General features: G+C 28.8%; 1 protein-coding gene across 1 annotated transcript in view; it reads left to right on the top strand.

Moving 5' to 3' along the window:
• The first annotated feature begins 8,302 nt into the window (after positions 1-8,302).
• Positions 8,303-25,881, top strand: part of LOC107436909 (transmembrane protein 132C dtn) — an 83,803-nt gene continuing 66,224 nt past the window's right edge. Inside the window, exon 1 of the mRNA XM_043048436.2 lies at positions 8,303-8,563. Within this exon, the coding sequence (XP_042904370.1) occupies positions 8,515-8,563 (49 nt within the window). The 5' untranslated portion in view covers positions 8,303-8,514. The remainder of the gene's footprint in view (positions 8,564-25,881) is intronic.

The raw sequence follows: 25,881 nt of genomic DNA, 5'->3' as shown, positions 1-25,881 counted from the left end.
AATTTAGAATAGTGTGATTAAGAAAAATATGTGAACTGTTTGCAATTTCAAATTAATATTGAAATGCACAGGTTTAGAATTTTCTACAGTGAAAAGTTTTCGGAACTTCAGTGTTCAAAAAAGTATACAAAAGCTAGACGTTAAGAACGTATCCAATGAGCGAGCAAAGCGAGTATCGGATTGCGAAGCAATCCGAAATGAACTGCGAAAGCAGTTTCGGGGGTTGGCGAGCACCAGCGAGCAGGGGGCGAAGCCTCCTAGTAATTAATAATAATATAATATAATTAATAGTAATATAATATAATTAATAATAATATAATATAATTAATACTATAATTAATAATAATATAATATAATTAATACTATAATTAATAATAATATAATTAATAATAATAATACCTGGAAAAAAAATTTTAAAAAATTATCAGTTAAATATTATTTAAAATCAATTTTTGTTAAAAAATAAGAAACAAGTATGAATTGACAAGTTTTATTACCAAATTAAATATAAAAATAGAATACTTCGGAGAAGTTAATGAAAAAAAAATCAATTTTCATGACCTTACGAATTATTTGTATGTAGTGGAGGAAGAAAAAAAATCCAATTTAATGAACCAGAAACAAATTTAATGAACCAAAACAAATTTAATAAGATAAATTTAATAAAATTTAAAACAAATCTAACAATAAATCAAATTTAATAAACCAATTATACCGAAGAAAAAAAAAGAAATGTCGCTACTATTTGAAAAAAATTTCTTACAAAATGGAGTAAATTGGATATTAGAAAATTAAAATACTCTTATTAAAAACCAGGAGTAAATTGTTTCAATTATATTTAATTTTATAGGCAATTAAAAACAAAAGCTTTGGGAATGTTTGGTAATTTTGCCGATATTTTAAAACTTTACCACTAGGGAGCTGGAACAAAGTAGCACTTCATATTAACTTTTGAATAATTTACATGTAGCGGTGATATATATATATATGTATATATATATAGAGAGAGAGACAATTGAGTACAAAAGGTTAATATTTAAAATCAGAGAACCCTTTGAATAATAGTAAGAGGTAATTAAAATTAATGAAATTTCTATTGCTAAGGTAAGAGCAAAAATCTATGAATAAGTAGATTATAATTGAACGATTTTCAAATATTGTTGAGATAAATAATAATCGTTTTTTTTATTTACTCAATTGTACATACCGTTTTTCGTTTCTTTTTTCCGGATATTCATTTTATCGCAGATCATTACAGTTCGATAGAAATCAAAGATTTAAATCTAATTGTAATCGCATTTATAATTGAGTATTATTACAGTGCATTATAATAACTGGCCTCTGGCAAAGAGAAAGCGAAAAATTCTACATGGCAATTACGATTAAATCAATCTTACGTATCAGTTTTTATTATTTTTATTTTTTTATTCGACAGTCAAAATAGCGTGATCGAAAACCAGCTTCACACCAAAAGCAGTCCTCAACTTTCAATCATTTTGTTATTTGGGCGTGGTGAGGCGACGCTCGTTAGCGAGAAAAAATAAATGGCAAGGTTAGATTAGGGGTTTGAAGAAATAAAATATTAAACAAAAGATTGCGATAAAAAACAAACATGTGATTTAAAACTAGATTTAAAATTGATTTATTTAACCCTTTCCTCCGGAACAGAAAATTTCGATTAAATATTTTAGTCAGGTAGACATTAGCTAGAGCAGAGGTCGCCAAAGTGGTCTATATAGACCCCCATGGGTCTATTTAACAAAAGTGGGGGTCGATCTGAGCCATGAGCTAGAGCGACCTTAGACAATACATTTCAAAGTGAACGACACACTTTAACTCTTTGTTATTTAAAGCAGAGTTTCCTAAACTGTGGGTCGCGACGTCAACAGGGGTCGCAGTACCTGCAGTAGGTTTGCACAAAAATGTTAGTAATTTTGATATTTTTCTAACTTATTATAATGATTTTATAACTACTGAGTATTTTTACACAATGCATCGGAAAATAGATAAAGATAAGACAATGCGGACAAAGAAAAAATTAAAACGCTTCGACCCATTTTTATTATTGTTTTATATTTCGAAATTTGTTACTTATTTAAAATTTTCACATTGTTCTGTGTCTTAAAATAAAAATTTAATGACCTAAGACTGCATAGCATATTGCAGTACAAAGAAAGAAACAGACAGCTCAATTACGCATGACGTGCCACGCTCCTTTTTAATTTTTGCCACGCCTATGGGATCACCACACCAAAAAGTTTAAGAAACCCCGGTTAAAAGAATTGCTTACTTTACTTTATTTATAAAAAATTGGACACCTGGGCCGCGCAACGGCCCCTATCCCATACATCTAGAAATTTACATAAGTTTAAAGTGATAACATTTTGAATTTAGCAGTCGATGTGGTTGCTAATACAAAATTACAAGCACTTTGCTTGGGTAAATAAACATTTGAATATCGAAACTAAATTTACACATATAAATAAAAACATAATTTGAAATATATATACATAGATTGACATAGATAACTATAGTAGATATAACATTTGAATATCGAATCTAAATTGACGCATATAAATATAAACATAATTTGAAATATATATACATAGGTTGACGTAAATAAATATAGTAAATATAACATTTGAATATCGAATCTAAGTTGACATCTGTTGACATATATAAATATAAACATAATTTGTAATATATATACATAGGTTGACATAAATAAGCATTAGCAGAAATTGATACATATTAAATTTCTACATTTAACTAGCACATGTTTAATTAAGATATATATTGAAAGTGTAGAATTTAGAGTTCAATGTTGAAATTAAAAGTCCGGAATTGAGAAATAATATGTCATTGAACTAGAGCTGTCTAACCTAGGATCCTTTGCAAAAGACGAAACACTTCTTCATTTTTAGTAGGTTTTGCAGCTCTTTCACTAGTGATACAAGTCTGTGAGCCAATTTGGCTGGTGTAGAAGGAACAGAACGAGGGCTCTTCCTGCTGGGGCGGGCTTTGCATCCCGTGTAGTTTGCGGTGTGAATTTCTCCACAGTTGCAGCACTTTGGTGGTGTGAGTCTATCCTTACGACAATCGAAGGATCGGTGGTTATCAGCGCATTTCACGCATCTGGGAGGTGCATTGCATGTCCGTTGAGCGTGGCCGTATTCCTGGCAATTAAAACACTGCAGCGGTCCTCGACTGCCACGAAAACGCTCTACTCGGACTGGTATCCGCTGTATGTCTGTTATGGTGAAAATTTGCCGGTGATTCTCCGTTTCTTTAAGGATTGTGAGAAAAAGTGGGAGGAGCCTGTATTTTCCTCCTACTCTTCTTTTTAACTGTATTACGTGGTGGGTTTCGATGTTTAATTTCCCTAATTCAAGGGAAATATCCTCTGTTTTGAAGTCAACTGGTAGTCCACGGATTAAAACTTTTGCAAACTTGATATGTAGAACTTTCACTGAAGTTGAGGGTGGATTTGGAGCTTTGTTGAAATCCTCTTTGGATTCTGATGTTGCTAAGATAGTGGCGGTCTCTAGCGGTAAAGAGGAGCAGCTATTTGTAGTCGTGGTTGTGTAATTATCAGGTTTTTTTGACATCCGCTGGCTTTTTCTTCTTTTTCCTTTTCTTTGTAGGAGGTTCTATGTTGTTTTTGTTAATACTTTCTGAATCAGAGGTCGAAACTTCTTTAGTCTGTTGCATATGCTGGTCGTCATCGTTGATTTCCATAGCTGGGGCGTCAGCTGATGTAGTCGGCATTTCAGGCGCAATTTGTTGAGTTACCGGAATTGAATTGGCCGAATAATATGGTCTTACAGCTCTTTCAGGCACTTTAAAATCGCTGAGCGTGCAGTAACTTCCTCTTTTGGACCAGCAATGGAAGTGTCCATATTCATCTTCAAAAATTTCACCGGGCTTAGCATCTGGCTTTATGTAGTTGGGATATATCACCGGTATTACAATTCTCTTGGTGGGTGGGTGAGTAATCTTGCCGCCACGTCCGCAGCGTCGAGAAAACATTTTTGCAGTAATTAAAATGAAATGGTCAAATCTAAACTTTACCTCCTTTGCCACATCCAAACATAATTGCAAGAGAATGAAATACGTATTACTCACTCGAAAAGGAAAATGGTCGATCAGTGGTCAGCATGAAATGGTCAGAAATCTTGAATGCAAAGTCCATGAACCCTGGTGACATTGATTCCTCTTCCAGTCCTTCAACATCAATGGTCCGACCAGATGACGCTATCGACGGACTCTCTCAATTCAATACCGGTTAAAAGAATAGCGGTTGCTAAACGTTTAAACGCAATTAGTTTTACATTTCTAGTGGTTTGTAGCATTTGATGAATTAGAGTTGCCAGACCGGCAACGCGGCCCAGAAAGGGTTAATGATGCTATCAAAATAGTTCGTTGCTATGTTTCTAGGATATTATGAACTGAAAATGAAGCGAGGAGTTATATGAATTAGATACTTGTAACTAATCATTTGGATAGTGTTTATGTTTTGACTTTAAAGCTTGGATTTATTATCACTCTAAATAAATTTGGATCAGATTTAATCGAATGTCTGCAAGCGACATCACGCGTGTTTGTCGAACCTGATTGGATGACCCACGCGTGACGTCGCTTGCAAGTATCCCATTATAAATAGAACTAGGAAGTGAAGTTGATGATAAAGGCATTTTCTTTTGTATTTTTTCGCATTTTCGTTTTTCTTCTTCTTTCGTTTAAAAGGTAGTTAAATTCATAGTTTTAAGCCATTTCTCACTTTCTAGATTTTTTTCTTCTATTTTTAATACATTTTTTAAAATTTTGAGAAAAACTTTCATTTTAAGAGCATTTTGCTTGCGTATTTAATTTTTTTAAATAAATATGAGTGAATTTTGTATTGAATCCCATTGATTTAGGTGTCGATGATGTAGTTTTTCCAGATATATAAGACTCAATTTTTCAAATTGAAGAACATAAAAAAGCATTTAATAATACAATGCAATTCTCATGTTCTTGAAGATATTTACTAAAAATTATTAAATACTTTTTAATCTTACTTAGGCATTTAAAATTTTTTTATTTTTTCATAAATTACACATTAATTTTAATTATTACTTTATTTTCTCTTAAATGCGTAATTTGAAATTTATAATTTCCTTTCTTATGAAAAAGTTATTATAAGATATGTTTTTCGAACATTTTTAATGACATTATTTTTGTTTTAAAGTATTTTTTAATGATTCTTAAATACTTTTTTTCTCATTTTTCTTAAAGATTTTTTTTTAAAGAATTTCAGTTTATCAATATCCTAGCCTCATTATAACATATAAAACAGTACTAGCAATTAGTGTTAGCTTAATGCTTTGTTTGTAAAACTATTATTTCTCAAGTTAAGAAAAAAAAATCAATTATTTCAAATCTTATTTTAAATTTTTTTCTCCCGTGTAATATTAAAAAGTTCCAAAATACCTCATCATATATTTTCTCAGGAAATAAAGAAATACCTTTTCAAATCTTAAGCTTGTTTTTTTTAAATTTTTTTTATAGGTTTTTAAAATTACTGAGAACTACGGCATTGAGGTAGATCTGAAAATTCAGATTTTCAGCTAGTAGCCAGTGGCCGGTTGACTTAGTAGCCACTTTTTCTTCAAGCCTAATGAGTCAATGACCGATACTGATTGGCCCTTTTCATTTGCTAGCCACTTTTTGCTAACTTTTTCTTTTTCACTTAGATAAATTACATTTAAAAAATCTACGGTTATAAAAAGTTAATGCACCAATAAAAAATATAAATATGTAATAAAATTAAGTTAAACACTCTGACTTCAAGAAACTTAATTTAAAAATGCTTGGGGAGATAAAATACATTAAATGTACATGTTATTGTGGAAGACCGAAATTGGTGGTTATTAACTTCCACCGGTGAATGTTGACAATCCCATAGTCGCTTTGGTAAATGTCAAAAATATATACTGGTCTAGTTAAGGACCACTGCCCGGTACGTCCTATATCAATGCTTTTCTAAGGTTCACTGCCAGGTATGCATTTAACCGATACTCCGAAGATGATGTTTCTCTTTTAATATAATTTTGAATTTTATTAGCAGTACTTTTTGCATTTTTAGTTGCCAGTGGCAACCCTGCTACCCCGACTTTGATTGGATCTTACCTGCTCACTATTTTAGAATATTATTCATATTTAAAACAAAAACTTTCATTGTCTTCACTTTCAATAATAAACTGAAAAAAAATGCTTAAATAGTTGTTAATTTTAATTTCTTTTAATATAATTTTGAATTTTATTAGCAGCAGTTTTTGCATTTTTAGTTGCCCGTGGCAACCCTGTTACCCAGAGTTTGATCGGTCTTATATGCTCGCAACACAGTATAGGATAAGACTCACTTTAACGTTCATTGCAGAAAAAAAGAATTGTTATACAGATATAACTCCTATTATAATATGTAGTGGTAGTCACAATTGTATTAAAATATTGACACTTGTTTCAATTTCGACAATATTATTTTTTAAATTTGTAAGTCACATGGAAACCGTGACCTTTATGAAATAATATTTCGGAAATTTGTAAAATAATATTTTAGCAGTTTTTCCCACACCCCATTCCACAAAATGCATGAAGTAAACAGAGACTCCAACTACTGCTCAGTTTCGAATTATTTTTTTCAGTAGTAGGGATTTATAGCAGAATATTTTGAAACAGACAAATATTTAAAACAAAAAAATTACATTAGACCTTCAAAACTTAAGTATTCGTCTATATTATTTTAAATGCATCTGTTTAAATTAGTTGTGTTTAGTGGACATAATTCTTTTAATTTTAATTTATTAAAGTATAAATACATTACACCTGATATTGCAAGGAAAAGTTTTTTTCCTTCTGAGACTACAGAGAATCCGTAGTAGTTGCAGTCTATGCATAAAGTTATTTGCAATTTTTTTCCTTCTTAAAATTTTAAATAATATCATATTCGTAATGAGAACAAATAAAGATAAATAGAGAAAAATGCATCTATTTGTTAGAAAATGGATACTTAATAGTATTCTTCCTCGAATAAAAAAAAAAAAAAAATTGAAATCGATTTGTTTTTTCCATTCCCTTTATACAATAGACGAAAATATTCTCTGGAAGCAATAAAATTTCAATTATCAAATATTCAATTATGTTTTTTTTAATAGTTTCCAGTTAATTGTATTTTTTTAATGATAAAAAAAACCATAAATTTCAAACAAAGTTCGACCTAGTACAAATAGAAAAATTTCAAATCTTTCAATATACAGTATCTTATTGGAAGATTTAAACAAATGTGATATTTCTGCCGTTTCACAAAAAATTAAATTAGCGTATTTAATTAAAAATACACTGGTAAAATTTTGAATTTTCAAAGGATAAACATTTTGACTCGGGCATACTGTCACCAATTAACTGCCAGAAAATCTTCTTCACTGTGCCATTAAGAAAAAAGTTTTTTTCCTTACATGATTAAAATATTTTCTGAAAACTATCTTTAAAATTTCAGTTATCTTGTATTCAATTATCGTTTTTTTTTTTTTTAATAATCATCAACAATTTTTATAATTTCAAAAGAAGTCCTATCTAGTATAAATAGGAAAATTTAAAATCTTTCAATACATAGTATTCTATAGGAAGATTTAACCAAATTTGATCGTAGTGCCTTTTCTCAAAAAATCAAATTAGTTCATCTAATTAAAAATACACAGGCAAAATTTCAAATTTCTGCAGGATAAACATTTCGACAAGAACGTACCGTTCCCAACAGATTACTTAATTGCTAGAAAATCCCTCTCTACGCTAATAATATTTAAAAAAAAAAAAAAAAAAATCGAGTTTTTTTTCCTTCACATTTAATGAAAATGTTTTTCAGGAAGTTTCTTTAAAAATTAAATTATCAAAATAGAAAGTCTATTTTTCGGTAATAATTGAAGAAATAAATAAATCTACACTTTCTTTTTTTTTTAATTAATTTCTATCAATTTTTAAAACTTTAAAAGAAGTTTGAAATTAAGAAAATTAAATTTGTGCCTTTTCGCAAAAAAACAAACAATATTATATTTAATTAAAATGATAAAGATACATCTTCAATTTTGCGCAGATGTTGTTTTGCAGGATAAGCATTTCGACTCGGACACACCGTCACCAGCTGAACTGTTAATTGCTAGAAAATCTTCTTCTCTCTGCTAATAGGTGTCGTAGAGTTTAATTATCCCTGCGCAATAATATAGTTCCACCGAGTCACCAAGACGGTTGCTACGCAAAGGCCTTCGTAATCCGCGGACTGACACAAACCGATACCGAAGCGGAAGGGGGGCAAAAACGAAACTGAGGGGGTTTTCGGAAGAAACAAGGCGGTCCTTGCAGAGGCCGCCATGACACTCTTCAAAGCGGACCAAGTCACCGGCGATAATTCTAAAACGGCTGTGTTTTCGTTATGTTTACCACCGTGTTTGAAGACAAAATTCTGAACAAAGATTCACCATGTTTAGTGGTATTTTTCTTTTGTTGATCCTGCTGTATTGGACGCCTGGTGAGTTGAAATTTTTTAATGTTTGTTGAAATGAATGGAACAGAATGTTTGAATCATCTGATTTTTAAAGGCAGAAAGGGGGAGGGGCTATTTTGGGTGAAAGATGAACAAATGTGTAATGTTGTTTTCTCTGTTATACACATACTATTTTAGATGAAATGTAGGAAACTTCCTTACAATGCATGAAATGAGATGAGGATTTATTATTCCATGAATGAAATCGTATAATATCGTTTGTGGATGATTATGACTTATTCGTTCATCATCTGATTATGATTATGTTATAGTTTTAAAATATATTTTATCCATATCCATTAAGGGAAAACATTAAATAAATCATTTATTAAATTACAAATATATATTAAAATAATTTTCAATAAAATATATATTTTAACGAAAATTTACAAAAAAGGAAAACAAAACATTTCAAAAACTATTATTAGTGATTTAAATTGTTTTAATTCATGATTGTTTAATTAAAAGCAAGTGTTTGTTTTTGTTATCATATCGATTGAATATAGCTTTATAAAAATTTACTTTTATAATTGTCGCTATTTGTTTATTAAATTAAAAATGGTAAGGTACATAATTTCTGCTAAAAATTGTTTTAAATAAAAATTTATGAAATAAAAAACATTTAAACATATAATACAAATTGTGATACAAAATAAGCAAATTATTATATTTTTGAACATTTAGAATAGTTTGTTTAAAATTTCTATAATTATATTTTTTCAATTTGTTTTTGATAGCGATATGATTATACAATTTGATTGATTATATATCTATATATAATATGATTTTACAATTTATTTTGTGAAAATAATTATATGAAATAATTAAAATTATCAACATAAATTATTAAAAATTGTTTCTTTGTTTATTTTTTATTGACATTCTTTTATTTTAAAAAATCTTCACAAATGGAAAAAAAAAAGAAAAAGATTTAACGGAGTAGTATAAATTATGATTTTTACTAAACAATTATTATCTTTCTTACTATGGAGAACAATTGGTTTATTAACAGCATGAGATTGAATAAACTAAATGTATTGTGAAAATAATTATATGCTAACCATACTCTTTGAAATACTTAAAAAGAAATTACTATAAATAGTTTCATTGTTTTCTTTTATTGACAATAAAATCTTATGAATAGATTTCATAAAGCTGCTTTAAAAATAGTTTTTATTTACTTTTTGCAATTATGATCTATTTTAAGTAAGGAATAAAAATATTACTTTTCTGAATGAATACTAATATTGAAAAAAATTAATTAATGTACTAATCATAAAAAATTAACTGTTTTTATACATTTTGATTCATTTCAGAAATTTGTGCTTCCATTGTAACTATTTATTAATTTTAAAATTATTAACTTTGTAAATCTTTTTGGCCACAAATAATTGAACAAAAATCTGTACAATAAAAATAAAATCTGAATAAAATGAGTTTGTAACTTAAAAAATTATTTTAATAAATTCAAGAACTTATCAAACAAATCTTTTCTACATCATGATTTACATGATTATTTCTTAGATAAATATTACAGGACTTCCTAAATTTTACATTTTTGTTTGATTATTACGTATAAAATTAGTTAAAAATTGTTTTAAAAAATAGTTGTGTGCGAATAATACTACAAAAACAACGTATGCGTTCATTTAATAATAATTGTTTCATTTAATTGTTTTTTTTCTGCCTGTATCAACAGTTTTTTTAAAGGATTAAAAAGGATTAATTTTTTTTGAAAAGGATTAAAATAACAGCTCATAAGATAATATCATATCATATTTTAAAATATACTATGATAATTTCGACGTATGTTTCCTCGTGCAATGAAAATATGTAATTAGTAAAATTATATACCTAGGACAAATTCGAATAAATGTATATTTAGCTACTATCAGACGATAGTAATTAAAAGAAATTTTTTTTTTCTCTATACATAATTGTTTCAAACTCCTTTATTTTTATTTACTTCGTTAAGTTTTTTCGAATTTTAAATATTTGTATATGTATAATTTTCATTATTTAAGCCCCTAATTTTTTGTTTTGGTAATTTTTCTAAACTGGTTCATTTTAACAAGTTAAAATGTTTTTCAACTAAAATTTTCATTTCCTAGGATTTTAAAAAAAATACACCAATTTCATATTGTGAATAATTTAGTAAAAGGTTTTCAAGCTCTTAACAAACCCCATTGGGGCCTCCCTGGCCGAGCGGTATCTGCTACCTCCACGCTGTGGGGTAACAGATACCGCACTCCGGCGGGATTCGAACCCGCTACCTACACGCTGTGCAAAGCATGGAGGTAGCGGGTTCGAATCCCGCCTTTACCCTGGATGTATCTTAGTGCTGTACTTCTCTGTATATTGAGCTTTTTGTCCTTCTATTTGGCAAAGGCTTATAAGCCTACCTAAATTGAGCACACAAGCCTGCAAATATATGTAAACCAATAAATCAAATCAAATCAACAAACCCCATTCTTGTTACTCTGAAGGCTTTATACTCTTTATTTTTCCTTCCAAATTATTAATTGAGTCTTTTAAGAATTAATAAAGTATTTTTAATACAATATTTTAGCTAGGTAAATGCCAATGAAGTCTTATCTTATAATCAATAAAATTATAGCAGTAGTTATAAATAGTTTATTAACCCATTCTCTGCTAATGACGACTGAAGTATTTTTTTGAGAAAAAGAAGGTGGTAGAGAATGGTTACATAAGCTAACTCGATCATTTAAAAAAAAATAATAATAACTACGTCATAAGTTTTTAAAAGATATTGCCATTGTATAATTTTAGATATAACAGCTGATATTACTCGAGGATTACAAATGTCTGCATCACAGTAATAAATTTAAAAAAATTAAATAATAAATTTACCAGTTTTTATCTTTTTCGGGAAAATGCACTATTAAGTTTAATTGTTGTAATATGAGTGTAAGTCTTTCTTTTTCTTTAATCAAGATGCAGCAAATAGTTATAAATAAGAATGGAAAAAGCCTATTTAACTCCTCACGAGAACCAGCAATAAATGAAATGAGTTTGCTACTAGTTTTTCTTCATATGCGTTTTACTTTCAAATCTTCCTGTCACTGCAGCGCTTGAAATGGAGAAACAACTACTTATAAAGAAATAAATTTTCTAAATAAAGGCTTAAGGTTTATTAAAACTTAAAAGAATATTGCATTGTTTGTTACCGTGGCTGCCTTTTATGTATTCGTCATAGATTTCATTTCTAACAATATGCTGTTCTCGGAGAAAATTCTTTTATTCTTTCTTTCTAACAGTATGCTATTCTTGGAATTATAGTCAGATTTAAATTGAATTAAAAGTAATTTTGACCGCCATTTCACTTATATAAACTAAACATATGCGCAATATCAATATGGTGGCCTCTTTAAGTTCTGACAAAATTAAAAAATAATAAAAATTTCAGCCATTAATTTTTAACTCAATTGTTATCTCGCTACCACTTGAGCGAATAATTTTCGTAAATGTTTATGGATTCAAAAACTAAAACTAAATGTAATAAATAAAAATGAGAGAGAAAGAAATTTTTCTTAATAGGATGTTTCATTAAAGATATCTTTCAAACATATTTGATTGTTTGATTACTATTTTGTGAAGTGTTTTAATTGTAAAAATAACAAAACAATTAAATTAACTAATAACGAAAAAAAAAATCACATATCCCCTAGCAGCAAAATAATTTGGGCCCTCATTGGATCAACATTCACGAATCGGGACTCAATAAGAGTTCAAAGGGCCGTTATTTTCCGATATTGGTCTTCTATAGAATTGCCCGATTCACACCCAATAGTTTACAACCAATTTACAACCAATTTTGGCCTTCTATAGAATTGTTCGATTCACACCCGATATCTTACAGCCAATTTACAACTAATAATGACCCTACATAGAGTTGTTAGATTCACCCGATATTTTATACTCACCCGATATTCAGCCAATATAGGCCCCATAATGGCTATATAGAGGCTATTGGCCCTATATAGGACCAAAAAAAAAAAAATTCTTGACATTCCAATATTGATCCATATGGAGCCAATTTTGAGCCCGATTGGTGCCCCGATTGGTGCCAAGGTAAAACTGTTGCTAGGGTCGAATAGCCGTGCCTCCTTTTTTTTTTTTTTTTTTTTTTTTTTTTAAAAAAAAAGGGTGGTAGTTAGTAAATAAAAAGCCCATTTGTTACTATAGAAATTTTCTGTGTTTTAAAAATAGTTTTAGAGGAATCTTTTTGTATTTTTAATTTACTTATGAACACCTGCTGATCAATTTGTTAAATCTAGTTTTTATCACTTATCAAATTAGAAATAATCTAACTTTTATAATTGTAAAGCGTTAACTGGAAATTAACACTTTATTTTTTTATATTTTTAACTAGGGAGATAGTAATTTGTTTTAATATTTAATTACCTCAGTTAGTTACTGTGACATACAATGAATAAAAAATAATGCATTTAGGTCATGTGTTTTATGTGATAGTGCCTAGTTTTCCCCCCTTCATTGCTCTGTAACATATTTTTTATTTTATCTACCCCTGAAAGCATTACACACGTTCCTAAAAAATACACTTTAAAAATAATAAATAACTCCTTCATCTGTTTGCTATCAGTAAATGAGTTACATCAATATATAGTGTTCGACTATTCGTTATTTTACATCTGATTAAATGATAATATCTGTCTGCGACTGGTAACTGAGACGATGAGTAAAAAAAATGACTTCTTTTTTTATCCTTAAATCCCTATATCGTATTCTTAGTCTGTTTTTTCTTCTTTTTTCTAATATTTATTTTGTTGTAGAGTAGAACAAATATCATTTTTCAGAAGAAACCTTGAATTCGTATCAAGGCGAAATCGCATTTGCCAATTTATTATAATTTTAATTTTACCAAATATTTCCAATCGGAGAAAATTAAAAAAAATGACTACTGATCAAATTGTTTGAGATTAAAATTTAAACAAATATATAACCACTTGAATTTATATATTAAATTAATGTAGTATTTTTAACTTTTAAGGTGTTATGGTAATATTTTACTATAACCATTGTAATGTTGTACTTTATTTTAAACTAATAATTTTAATTTTATCCGTAGAATGAAATTATGTTCTTTATACTACTTGTTTGAAAACCTCATTTGGATGAAAAATATACAAATTGGAAATAAATAATTGACACGTTTCAGGCTCTAAAAAATAGGTGCCAATTTTCAAATCTTGCCAGGCATAAATGAGAAGAAACAAAAGTGATTTGAAATTTACAAAACCAAAAGTTAGTTGCCAAAAAAGAGGTTTTCTTTTGCAACTTTACATTTTATATTTCGAATAACTTTTAATTCACGTCTGGCAAGTCTTGAAAATGGGCGTCTATTTTTGAGCGCTTGAAACCTGTCACTTTTTATTTCCAATTTGTATATTTGTGAAACAAATGAGGGTTTTAATTAAGTAATATCTTACCGCTTCACTTTGTTGGGATTATTTTTTTAAATATTTATTCTTTATAGTGAAGTATATTATCCTTAATGCAACTAAGGCAAGGGTCTGAAAAATTATTTTTCGTTTTAGTTAATTTTGAGGAAAAAAAAAGTGCTTTCTTTTCCATGTTTCAATATATATTTGATTTTGAACACTCTTATCAGTTTTATTTAAAGGACTTTATTTGTCGAGTGTTTAATAAAAGAAGACAAGTGCTTCAGCATATTCGATTATGTTTGCCTTTTACCGATAAGAGCTACTTGGTTATAGACTATGATTTTCTTTTATTTGTTAACGGTGCAATTTTAGTAATCGCGTATTATCACAGCTTCCGTTCTAAGAGCTGTCATGATCCAACAAGATTCTTTTTTTTTTTTTTTTAAAAATCAGTGATTAATTACTCAAATATTTGAATGCATTTTTTAACGATCCCTTTTAATTCCAACTCAAGAACTATCATGATCTATCAAAAAGTTTCTGCTTTAAATCGAACTCGTTATTAATAGTTACAAGATTTGAATAAATATTAATAATTATCTGCTAAGAGATTTGAATTTATTTTAACAATCGCGTTTGATATATCAGTTTCCTTCGTAAAAGCCAACGTGTTCTCATAAAAAATTTCATTTTAAATCAAATTTACTATTATTATGTATGATATTTGAATACATTTTAACAGTTGTTCGTAAGATTTCAATGTATATTAACAATAGCTTTTAATTTCAGTTTCCGTCGTAAAACCTATTGTGATCGCACAAAAAGTTTCTGTTTTAAATCAAATTTGTGATCATGAACTATAGTATTTGAATTTTTTTAAGCTATCATTAGCCTGGAGATTTAAATGTATTAAGCAGTCGTTTTTAATCACAGCTTCCGTCGTAAAAGCTATCGTGATCTCATTAAAAATTTGTTTTAAATCAAATTTGCTATTATTAGCTGTAAGATTTGAAAGTATTTTAACCATTATTTGCTAGGAGATTTTAATATATTTTAATAATTGCTTTTAACATCTGCTTTCATCGTAAGAGCTATCGTGATCTCACAAAAAGTTTCTGTCATAAATCAAATTTGTGATTATTAGTTATAAGATTTGAAATTTTTTTTAAACGATTAATTGCCTGGAGATTTAAATGTAATTAACAATCGTTTTTAATATCAGCATCCGTCTTAAGAGCTCTTAGTGGTGGAGCTATTATGGAACCAAAAAAATCTCGTTTTAAATTATATTTATGATTGTGTACTACATGCATGTTTTACTTTACGCGTTGATGCACCCTGTTCTGGATCTTCCCTTAAATAATGATCACTTGAAACTTTCGTTACGAGCTCATTGACCTATGTAAACTTCTTTAATGCCATGCAACTGTCCATATAGAGTTGACTGACCATACCCAATTTTTGTGTAATTCTTTATGAGTGGTGGCCAGACCATCAACATTATGTAAACGAACTCTCAAACGTCGTTCGCGGAAAATTTTTTACTATTACTAAAGATAAAGAAAAAATAAAGATTCATTTTCACGCTTTTTACTATCAATGCAAAGGTGATTTAAAATTACATTCACATGATTTAAAATCACATATCGTGATTCCTATATACGCAATTTAAGATAGCGCATCGTGTTTTGCACCTTTTCGATTTTATATCAAATATCACTTTTCATATTCATGTGATCTAAAAGCCACTTTCATGATTCGTGTTTAAGTGACTTAATTATACACCGGATCTCGTATTCACGCTATTTTAAAATCTAACACCGAGATTCGTATTCACGCAATTTTAAAATCAAACACCGAGATTCGTATTTATTCAATTTTAACATCAAACATCGAGATTCGTATGCACGTGATTTTAAAATCAAACATCGAGATTCGTATGCACGTGATTTTAAAATCAAATATCGAGATTTGTATGCAAGCGATTTTAAAATTAAATGTCGAAATTCGTATTCGTGTGATTTACAAATTATGCATTGGGATTCATATTCACAAAACTTAAATAAACAAAATTTCGGATCTATATTTTTATTAAAACGTTGATAACATTTTGTGGACAAATACTTGTGAATAAATACTTGTGGATAAATACTTTTGGATAATACTTATTTTTAAAAGGGATAATACTTTATTTAAGAAATGTTTTTGAATTTCTATTTTCAGCTTTTTTTTTTACCAAACTCATCCTTGTATGAATCAATGTAGAGTTCTATAAAAATTAAACATTAAAAAAAATCCGTGATTTTCAAACTAATTTTGCCAAAATGAGGTGGCCACGAAAGTGTTGAAATTAGTTACAAAAGTTAAATCAATGCGCGCAAAAGTTTTTTAATTGAGATTTTTTTTCCCAAAAAGTTATTCATCTTATCTAACTCTGGTGGTAGCTGACAGAAAAAAGATTAACTTGTTTTTATATAGAATTAATTACTACTTTTCTGCATCGGGACAATAGACTATAATTGCGTGATATCAGAACTATTTGCTATGATTTGAATAGGGTCAGTTTTAAACGTTGCATATTAATTTTTTCATTTCCAATCGTCAAATAACATTTTGTCAGCTGGAAAACTTCGTTTCTTGAACCTTATTTGTCCAACCATTTGTAATGGTGCCAAGTGTCACTGTCACAGGTCTGCTACTTATCATAAGAAGATTTGTTGCAGGGGGAAAAAGAACTTGTAGAAAAAATATTGTTGAAAGAAGGTAAACTATCTGTGATTTTTACTTTTTCGCAAATAAAAAGTAATTTTATACATTAAATTTTTATGAATAATGTTATTAGTTAAATGCGCTACAAATTCTGTAAGTCGAATACGCTATACATTGCTAATAAGTTATGGTAGTCAATAAAAATGTTTCTCTCTCTCTCTGATAAAAAAATAATAATGTCTGGATGAAATGTTCTATTACCAGTTTTTTTTTACCCTTTCGAAATATTTCTTTACGTTCTATTATCAGTTATTTTATCCTTCGGAGTTAACTGGAAATCATTTCCTAAAATTCTTGGAGTGGTAAAAGTTGATACTTTTAGATCTTTAAAAGTAAAAGTTTAGAACTGTAATCTTTTAGAACTTTTTTTATTCTTGAAGAAAAACTAATAGTACAACCGCGAAACCATTTAGTTTTCTACTTGGTTTCTGGAGGAGTAAAATATCTGTGATTACCACGAATTATTAATGATATTTATTTAGTGCCATGTCAAACGTGCTTTTCTAAAAAAGTGAAGTCTGAAATTATAAAGCTTTTGCTGTTCTTACATATATACTACCTATCACTGGCAATTTTTTTTTTGGANTTGGGGGGGGGGGGGGTAGGTTAAGAAGCATGTATGTTCTATTATTCAAAAGTATTATACACCTCTCGAAAACAGGCTAAGAAACTTATAAATTTTTTAAATCAGTTTTTACTTTTTTGTGGGTAAAGTAACATTATTGAAACCTGTTAATTTAAATATAAATTTTTTACTTCACGATCAACAACAGAAACCATTAAACCTGAGTTTTGAACCCATTTCTCCCTGTCATTCTTTGAGGGGTATTTATTTATAGAATCTTAGCTTCCCCTTGCTGACATGGCACCATCGCATTAACTCAGCGATATGCCATATTTCTGTCACCACACTAATGGCTCTTGAATACTGAAACGAAAGCTATTCTCAGAAAGGACCAGACATGGATGTCCCATCCTGCTGCACTTTCTTCCTCTGAGATTGTCATTTAAGTTCATTATGCCAACGCCAGAGTGTTTCTTTCTTCTAATTAAATGGGTTTTTGTCGCCCCCGCTTCGAATAATGTCCTTAGTCGAACGTATTAGGCAGTAATTTAATTTAATGCTTGTTTTTGTCACATCTCAATATCTCAAGGACGTATTTAAGTAATTGATTTGAAATACGTTTTAATTATCTTCAGTTTTTTGTTAAATCAATATTGTTACACCAGCCAGTATTAACATGGTTTTTCGAAGCTCTGCCGCCAAGGAAAATTAAAAGCTGCAGTTTAAGTGCCTTTCACTTGAAGCAAAACAATGATTTTAAACTGTACATACCATCTAACTGTGAAGAAATATCTGGGCTTTAGAACGGACGAATGACTTAACTATTTTAAAAGCTACTAAACTTTTTTTAAAAATCGCCAATTTGGTGATATTTTTCCACCAAGAAGAAAATTTTCAAAATTACTGCCTTAATCTTAGATTTTGCAATTTCTTATGAGCCCAGGTAATGCAGCATTGGAGTAAATATTTAAAGGCAACAAATGTTAGACCACAGACTCTTTTCATTTCCACAAAATTGTGGCTTTTCTCTTTGTTGACTTTTTTTTCTCCATTTTCAGAATAAGCATAGATAGCGCTAGCTTTAGATAGGCTAAACTTATCCTAACAATCATAAACAACTGTTGCAAACTCATGGCAGTTTTGAAAATAGCATATTGTTTGCAAAAAGCATTATTTCATGTGACGACTAAGCCTTCGAAAAACAATATATTTGTGTCCAGAGGTCCTGGGGCTAAGTTTGCAAATGAAACTGGAGATATTTAAAAGAGGAAAGCATTTTACTCTGCAATTTACTTTTAATTTGGCGCCCCTCTTAGACTGGCGGTGGGGGACATGTCTCCTCTTGCCTCTTTCCCTACTAACTATTCCACTGTTTGTGAGAAGTCTAACAATTTTAACCTACTTCCTATCAGCAAAATAACTTGGGCCCTCATTGGACTAATATCCAGGAATTGTAGCTCAATAAAGGTTGAAAGGGCCGTTTTATTTTCTATATTGACCCTTTACATAATAATTCGATTCACCTGATATTTTGTAGCCACTTTGCAACCAATATCAGCCCTATATAGAATTGTCAGATTCACCCGGTTTTTGATATTCATTATTCAGCCACTATAGGCCATTCTAGCACAAATATTAAAAAATCTGGCATCCCTATATTTGTCCTTCGGTGCATGTTTTTAAAAAACCCATATTTAGTCAATTTTGAGCCCAACTGGGGACAATGTAAAAATGCTGCTAGGGTTCTTTTAACTGGCCAACTAGGTCCGAAATTTTCTCATTCATCTTGAAATTTCATACCTGCAAACTTCTATGATTTTCAGAGAACAGCAAATTGAATTTACATTGTAAGTAAGCACTTACATTTAGACAACATTTAAAAACATCACAAGATGAATTGCAGGCTTCTAATATGTATGTTTAAATTATTTAAATGCAGTAGTTATCAAAATCATATTAAATCAAATTTATTAAAATAAGGTTCAAGTGGTATTTGGCGGTAAAAAAAGTTTTATCAACTGTAGTTTGTTAAATTTATTAGTGTTATTGATGAAAATCGCTTAGGATAAATTTTTTAAAATACTCGTAGTTGAAGTTTTGTCTTTACATTAACGTAGTTCAAATGTGAAATTTTTGTTCTGTTCTTTAGCGCTGCGGTTCCCAAATGGTATTCTGCGGAACATTAGGGTTCCGTGGATAACAATCGTTCTAAAAGTTAAGTTTTTTTTAACAAGCTATGATTTTCATAACTTGATATTAAATTTTAATCCAATTAATTATCCTTTATTTATTTAATATTTCCGTTATTTTAATAAAAGCATTAAAATACTTTTAGATAAAGAAATTCAAAACAATTTTATTTAAACAACAATATGATCAATGAATTTACAATATTATTTAAACAACAATATAATGAATGAATTTATGAAAAGGATAATAAAATTGCATTACTATTTCTAATCGTATAAAAATAACTGAATTGACGAAGTATGTTTCTCTAATAACCATTCTCAACATTTATTTTTATCCGTTTTCGTTTTTATTTTAACCGAAACCATATTCAGCTCTTTCTTTTTCAGTTTATGCATGCATTAAAATCAAATTATGAACTAGACTAGATGCCACTGCAGACTGATGAATTCAACTGTCTGACGTAAAACCCAATATTTAGACCAATGTCGATAAAACGATATGATGAAAACATTTCATTCTTTATTCTTCACTAAATATTTTCAAAATAAATAAAGACATTTAAAATAATTGTATTTCGTTAATTATTATATTCCACAACAGCTTATGAAATTTATTCATTAAGACTCGGTGTTCCGCCAAAAGAAGGTCGATCATTTAGGGCTCCACAGTCGAAAAAAATTGGGAACCGCTGCCCTAGCTTTTATGTATTACATAGTCTACATTGACAGTAAAAAAATGGTCTTTTTCGTGAAAAATACGGCGTAGGCAAAATTCAAATATCATTACTCTCGACAGCAGGGGCAGAAAAGTATTTTTAGACGTCGTAAAGGGTCGTAGTCGCCGAAGTTCTTTGATAAAAATCTGGGAACATTTATCGATTTGTTCGCCATTCATGATTCAACGGACAAAATGAATCGAACGCTATAAACTGTTTAGTCCGGTTCATTGATTACTTGCAAAATTGAATAACTTTTTTATTATTTTTCAGATGAGTAATACGCTAATGTTTTTGAAAATGTCAACACACATAATAGGAATTGTCAAAAATTAATGAAATTTATTCCACATATTACTGATACAAATAAACATGAGCAATAGCTTTGTAAATTCAATCATTTGCATTTTTTTTATCTCACATTTCATGTAATTTTGGTTCAACTTGCATGTCCTTCACAGTGTTGCATTTTTCATGAACACGAGTGTGTTATAAAATGGGGATTTGATTATTTGTTTAAAATGTATAGTAATAGTTATTAATAAGTATTGCATGAAAATATCTCTGCATAGATAAGGCTGCTACTTATTCAAAAAAATATTATTTTTAAAAAATTGAATAAAATTATATATTTTCTGAAATCATTTTTATGGTAAGAGTAAACTATCCTAGATTTCCAACTACTTTTTAAGAAATGCCTTCCGGACTGTTTCCCATTCAAAAAAAATCAAATAGCGTAACATCCAACTTTTTCACATTTTGCATAAAATTTATTTTTATATTTAAGGTGCAAGTTAAAAATGTATGCTTTCTGTTAACTCTTTGGGTTTATAAATTTAATTTAAAATGATTTTGACCATCACTACATTTAAATAAAATAAAAATAAATGTATGATAAATTCAGAATTGTTAGAACAATTCCAAGTCAGTAGTTTTTGTTTCAATCTTTCACAAAATGCAGAGCTTAGTCTGCATCAAATTGTAATTTAATTTGTATTTTACTTCTTCTTTGAAAAATTATTCTCGCAAAGAGTAAAAGTTGGCAGGTATGAAATAGTACAGGTGCCAGCTGTTATTGATTTCCCGTAAGATTTCATTTTATAAGTGAAGTTGCAAAAATTGCTCCTTTCTAATAATTCTTGGATTTATAAACTTAATAAGAAACTATTTTCTCAACAGCATATAAATAAATTAAACGTATATATATGCATATGCATATTGTTTAACAACTTACAATTTTTATTCATTCAATAGTCATCTTACTACCACTTCAGAAAATCATTCCTATAAGCTATAAAAGTTAATAGGTATGCAATAGCATTGGGGTAGTCCTTGCAAAGTTTGGAGGTAACGGGTTCGAATCCCGCTGTTTCTCTGGATGTATTTTTGTGCTGTCATTCTCTGTATTGTTCTTTCTGCCCTTCTATTTACAAAGGTTTATAAGTCTAAATTGAGCACACAAGCCTGTAAATGTATGTGATTCCATTAAAAAATAAGCACTAGCATTGGATAGTTTATAATTTAAAAAGGAATTACAGTTTTATTTTCATAAAACTATTGCTTTATAATTTTAGTATTATCTTCAATTTTTAAAAAGTCACATAGGTAAAAGCATACCTAAGCCAACTTATACGCCTTTTGCGTAAAATTTTATTTTTATATTTAAATAAGTGGTAATAAATGTATGCTATCCTTACTTTTATAAACTTAATTTTAAATGATTTTGACCACCACTATTCTTAAAAAAATTAAGCTTATATATTAATATGTGATACTATCAAGGTTGTCTGTTTAAGCTTTCTCAAAATACAACGTATTTTTTTCCTAAAATTGTAATTCAATTTCCAATTTACTACCACTGGGAAAAATCCTCATCGGAAGGATTAAAAGTTGGCAGGTACGTAAAAGGTTTCACACACAAGGTATTAATGAGTCTTACTTTTCCCAAAAACAAGCTAATAAAAGAATAGATTATACTTCCAGTACTTTTTTTTTTCTCTTTTTTTGGTGTAAAAAATCAAGGGAATTTGCAGACTTGGTCGATCATCTCTAGAACTACTGGACCGATTTCACATTATTACATAAAATCAAATTTTCAAAAAAAAAAAGAAAAAAAAAGAAAGAAAAATCCACATTAAAATATAAACAGCATTAAAACATAAACCAAACATTTCAAATTTACATGTTTGAATAAGATTTTACTTTTGTTCTATTTTCTCTCTCTCTATTTTTGTTACATTTTCTTGCTTCGTTCTTGTGTTTATATATTTTTTTAAATACTTAATCGATTATTTCACCTCTGCTACTGTGTTGCTCCATCGGCTGACAGTCAACCTTTTAAACCTAGTTTAAACCTGGAGTCCTGCCATTTGAACCCGTATATCATAAACATAATTGGTAAATCAGTTTTCAGATATGTTATTTCAACAATTTATGATTTATCGCATTTGAAGATTTCCTGTCGCTGCTTACTGGGAATTTCTTATCTAAGAGTGGTAAATAATCGAATTGAAGTAAACAAACTGCCCTTATTCTATAAACAGAGCTTTCCCTTATGTTCTTATCTTAGCAGTCTGATAAAACAAGACAGTTCATGTTTTATTATAAAATTTCCCTTAAAATTTTATGTCAGACAATTATTCTTATTGTTACGTTTGTGCTGATAGGTTTGATAAGTTAATAAAATTGCGGTCGCAACTTTTTTTCTTCGCAACATTCTCGATTAAATAATGTATTTTTATTGAAAATAATTGGACAAAGTGATTTGAAAACTAATTAAGTAATAAAAATATATCACTATAGTTAAAATGCCATAGGCTGCGATCGATTTTTAAATTGGTAGATACTTAAAAACTTTTATTCAGCCGGCAAGCTTTACCCTGAAATAACTGAAACATAGTGTCTCTTTTATATGAATTTATGAATTACATTGGGAAATTTTTTAAAATTTTCTATTTTTTTAAAAATTTTTTTAAAATTGGGAAATTTTTTAAAATTTTCTATTGGATGAGATTTTTGAAGAAAAAAAATCGTTTTTTCCCCTCCAAGCTATAATTTTCTTTAAATGGCATTTTTAGTCTATTTTTTGTCGACATATACAAGACAAGTTTAAAACGACAAGTTTAAAACGACAAGTTTAAAAACGCTATATGCCATAGAGGGGAGCGTAAAGGTTGCGACTAACGTCTAGGGGAGTTAGAGCACATCACCAGGATTAAAATTGCTTAGAGACCCATGTTCGGGAATGTCGCCATACGCCACAAGGAGCCCTTCCCTATTATAAACTGTTTCTTCTAGTGCTTCTGAACAGTTCCTAAAAGGGAAAGCTTATGATGACATTTTTTGCATGGTTTTCTATGCAATTTTAATACTGATTATTAGTACTTCCCTAGAAGTAAAAATAATAATTGAACTATAATAATTGAGTAATAGTGACAGTTCTTTTATAAGAAATTTGCTCCCAAGCAGGTGAAATGAAAACTTAAACGTCGTAAATCTACTATACAAAAGATTAAGATGAAGAGTAACTTATTTGTAACGATAGCAATTGAAAAAAAGTCTTAGAGCTGAATAAAAATAATGAATAATAATGACCATATTTTTAATTAAACGTTGGGCGCAATTAGGTTAAATGGAAACCTAGATGTCGTGAATCTACAATAAAAAAGATTTATGGGAAAAGTTTTAGGAAGCTTATCAGGTAACTTATGTGCAATAAGAAATTGAACAATAATAGTTCAGTAATTGAATAATAATAAATAATATTTACTGAACAATAATAATCGTCTTTTTAACAGTATATTGGGCACAAATGGGTTAAATGAAATTCTTAGAAGTCGTAAATCTGCAATAAAATGAGTTCACCCGAAAAACAAGTAACTTATGAAAAGTTATTTATTTGTTTCGAAAGAAATTGAATAACATTAATTAAATAATTGAATAATAATAATAATAATAATAATAATAACGTTTTGCTCAAACGGATGAAATGTAAATCTAGACATCGTAAATCTACAATGCATAAATTCATGTGAAAAGTATATGTTGCAGGATTTTAGTTAATTGCCATCATCTATCCTGCGATTGTCAAAGTTCTTTTGATACAAAAGTATAGTTAGACCATTTTCATTTTTTATTTCATAAAAAGGAGCATAAAAAAATTCCTCCGTCCGTTCTAAAAATTAATGAACTATTTCCTTTTTGGTCTATCACAAAAGAGTCATTGTTCTGTCTGTGTGTGAGATAAGTTTTTTCTACTATCTTCTTCGTTACAATGAAAGTTAGACTGATGTGGGCACAATCCCCTCTGTCTACATTTTTTATGAATCTGTTTGTTCGCAAACTTATGTTTATACAGGTTTAGTCAGTTTAAATAAGTTAAATTTATTTTGTTACAGATTAAGTGTTTTAATAACGTATTGATATAAAAACAACGTTCAAATATTCATTATTAAACCTGGACGATGTAGTGTGAAATATCGATTCTAAATAAATATCACGATTACGATATTTTAAAATTTTTCTTGGTAATATTGTGAATAACATGTCTCCAAAGAAAATAGAATGTGTGTGATATTATTGTGAGCGTTGATGAATTCTATAATAAGTTGTAAAATGTAAAAAGAAAATATTGTTGACCTGAAAAAATATCGCAATATTTCGCTAAATATCGATATTCGTAACGATTTTTCTAGATATTGAAATTCCAATATTACAAGGCATTAATCTTTACACTATTCATGTTTCAGGAGGGTAAAATATTTTATCAAAAATGTACTGCAAACATTTCGCTGAAAATAATATCATAGCACTTTTTGATTAGTAAATGTCGATTATTTTAATTTACTCATCTTACAAAAAACCAGTTTTATTTATTTATATTTAAAAAAAAAAAAAAAAAAAACTTTTACAATAAAAATCATTCTTTTATTGGCTATCACATCAAAATTAGAAAACCCCAAATTTGATAACTAATAACTAAGGCCCGGATTTTGATGACATTTGCATTTTTTGCATTTTTGGACATTTTTTGTCTTTTAGAGCATTTTTTTAGATTTATAGGGCATTTTTCTTTAAATTTTGGGGCGTATTTTGCATTTTAATGCATTTTTTAAAGTTTTCAGTTAATTTTTTCCAATTTTTATTATTTTTTATCAATTTTCATTATTACACTGGCTTTCAAACAATGAAGAAAATCTATAGGATNTAATAATCCACTGTAATTCTGATATTTAGTAATATTATGAGATGGAAGTTGTTATATTCATTTAAGTTTCTATACAAAATGAAAATGTTTTGGAGTCAATATATTTTCCTTTTTTTTGTTATTTTTGGATGTAAAACATAGTTGTCAAACTTTAATGAACGCAGAACAAGTATTGCATTGCTTTATATTTTTTGAAACGACTCATAATAACTTTAAAGAGTAAAACATTGCTTTAGTTCAATATTTTTACTTCTATTTAAGTCATGTCATAAGGCATTTTTAGCGCAATTTTCGCATTTTAAGGGCATTTTTTGCACTTTTAAGGGCATTTTTGCAGTTCATAAGGGCATTTTTTGCACTTTTTAAGGGCATTAATTGAGATTTTTTAGGTCATCAAAATCCGGGCTCTACTAATAACGTATTAACTTG

Source organism: Parasteatoda tepidariorum, chromosome 5, assembly GCF_043381705.1.
Source record: "Parasteatoda tepidariorum isolate YZ-2023 chromosome 5, CAS_Ptep_4.0, whole genome shotgun sequence".
Taxonomy (NCBI): Eukaryota; Metazoa; Arthropoda; class Arachnida; order Araneae; family Theridiidae; genus Parasteatoda; species Parasteatoda tepidariorum.
This window is presented reverse-complemented; position numbering and strand designations above follow the sequence as displayed.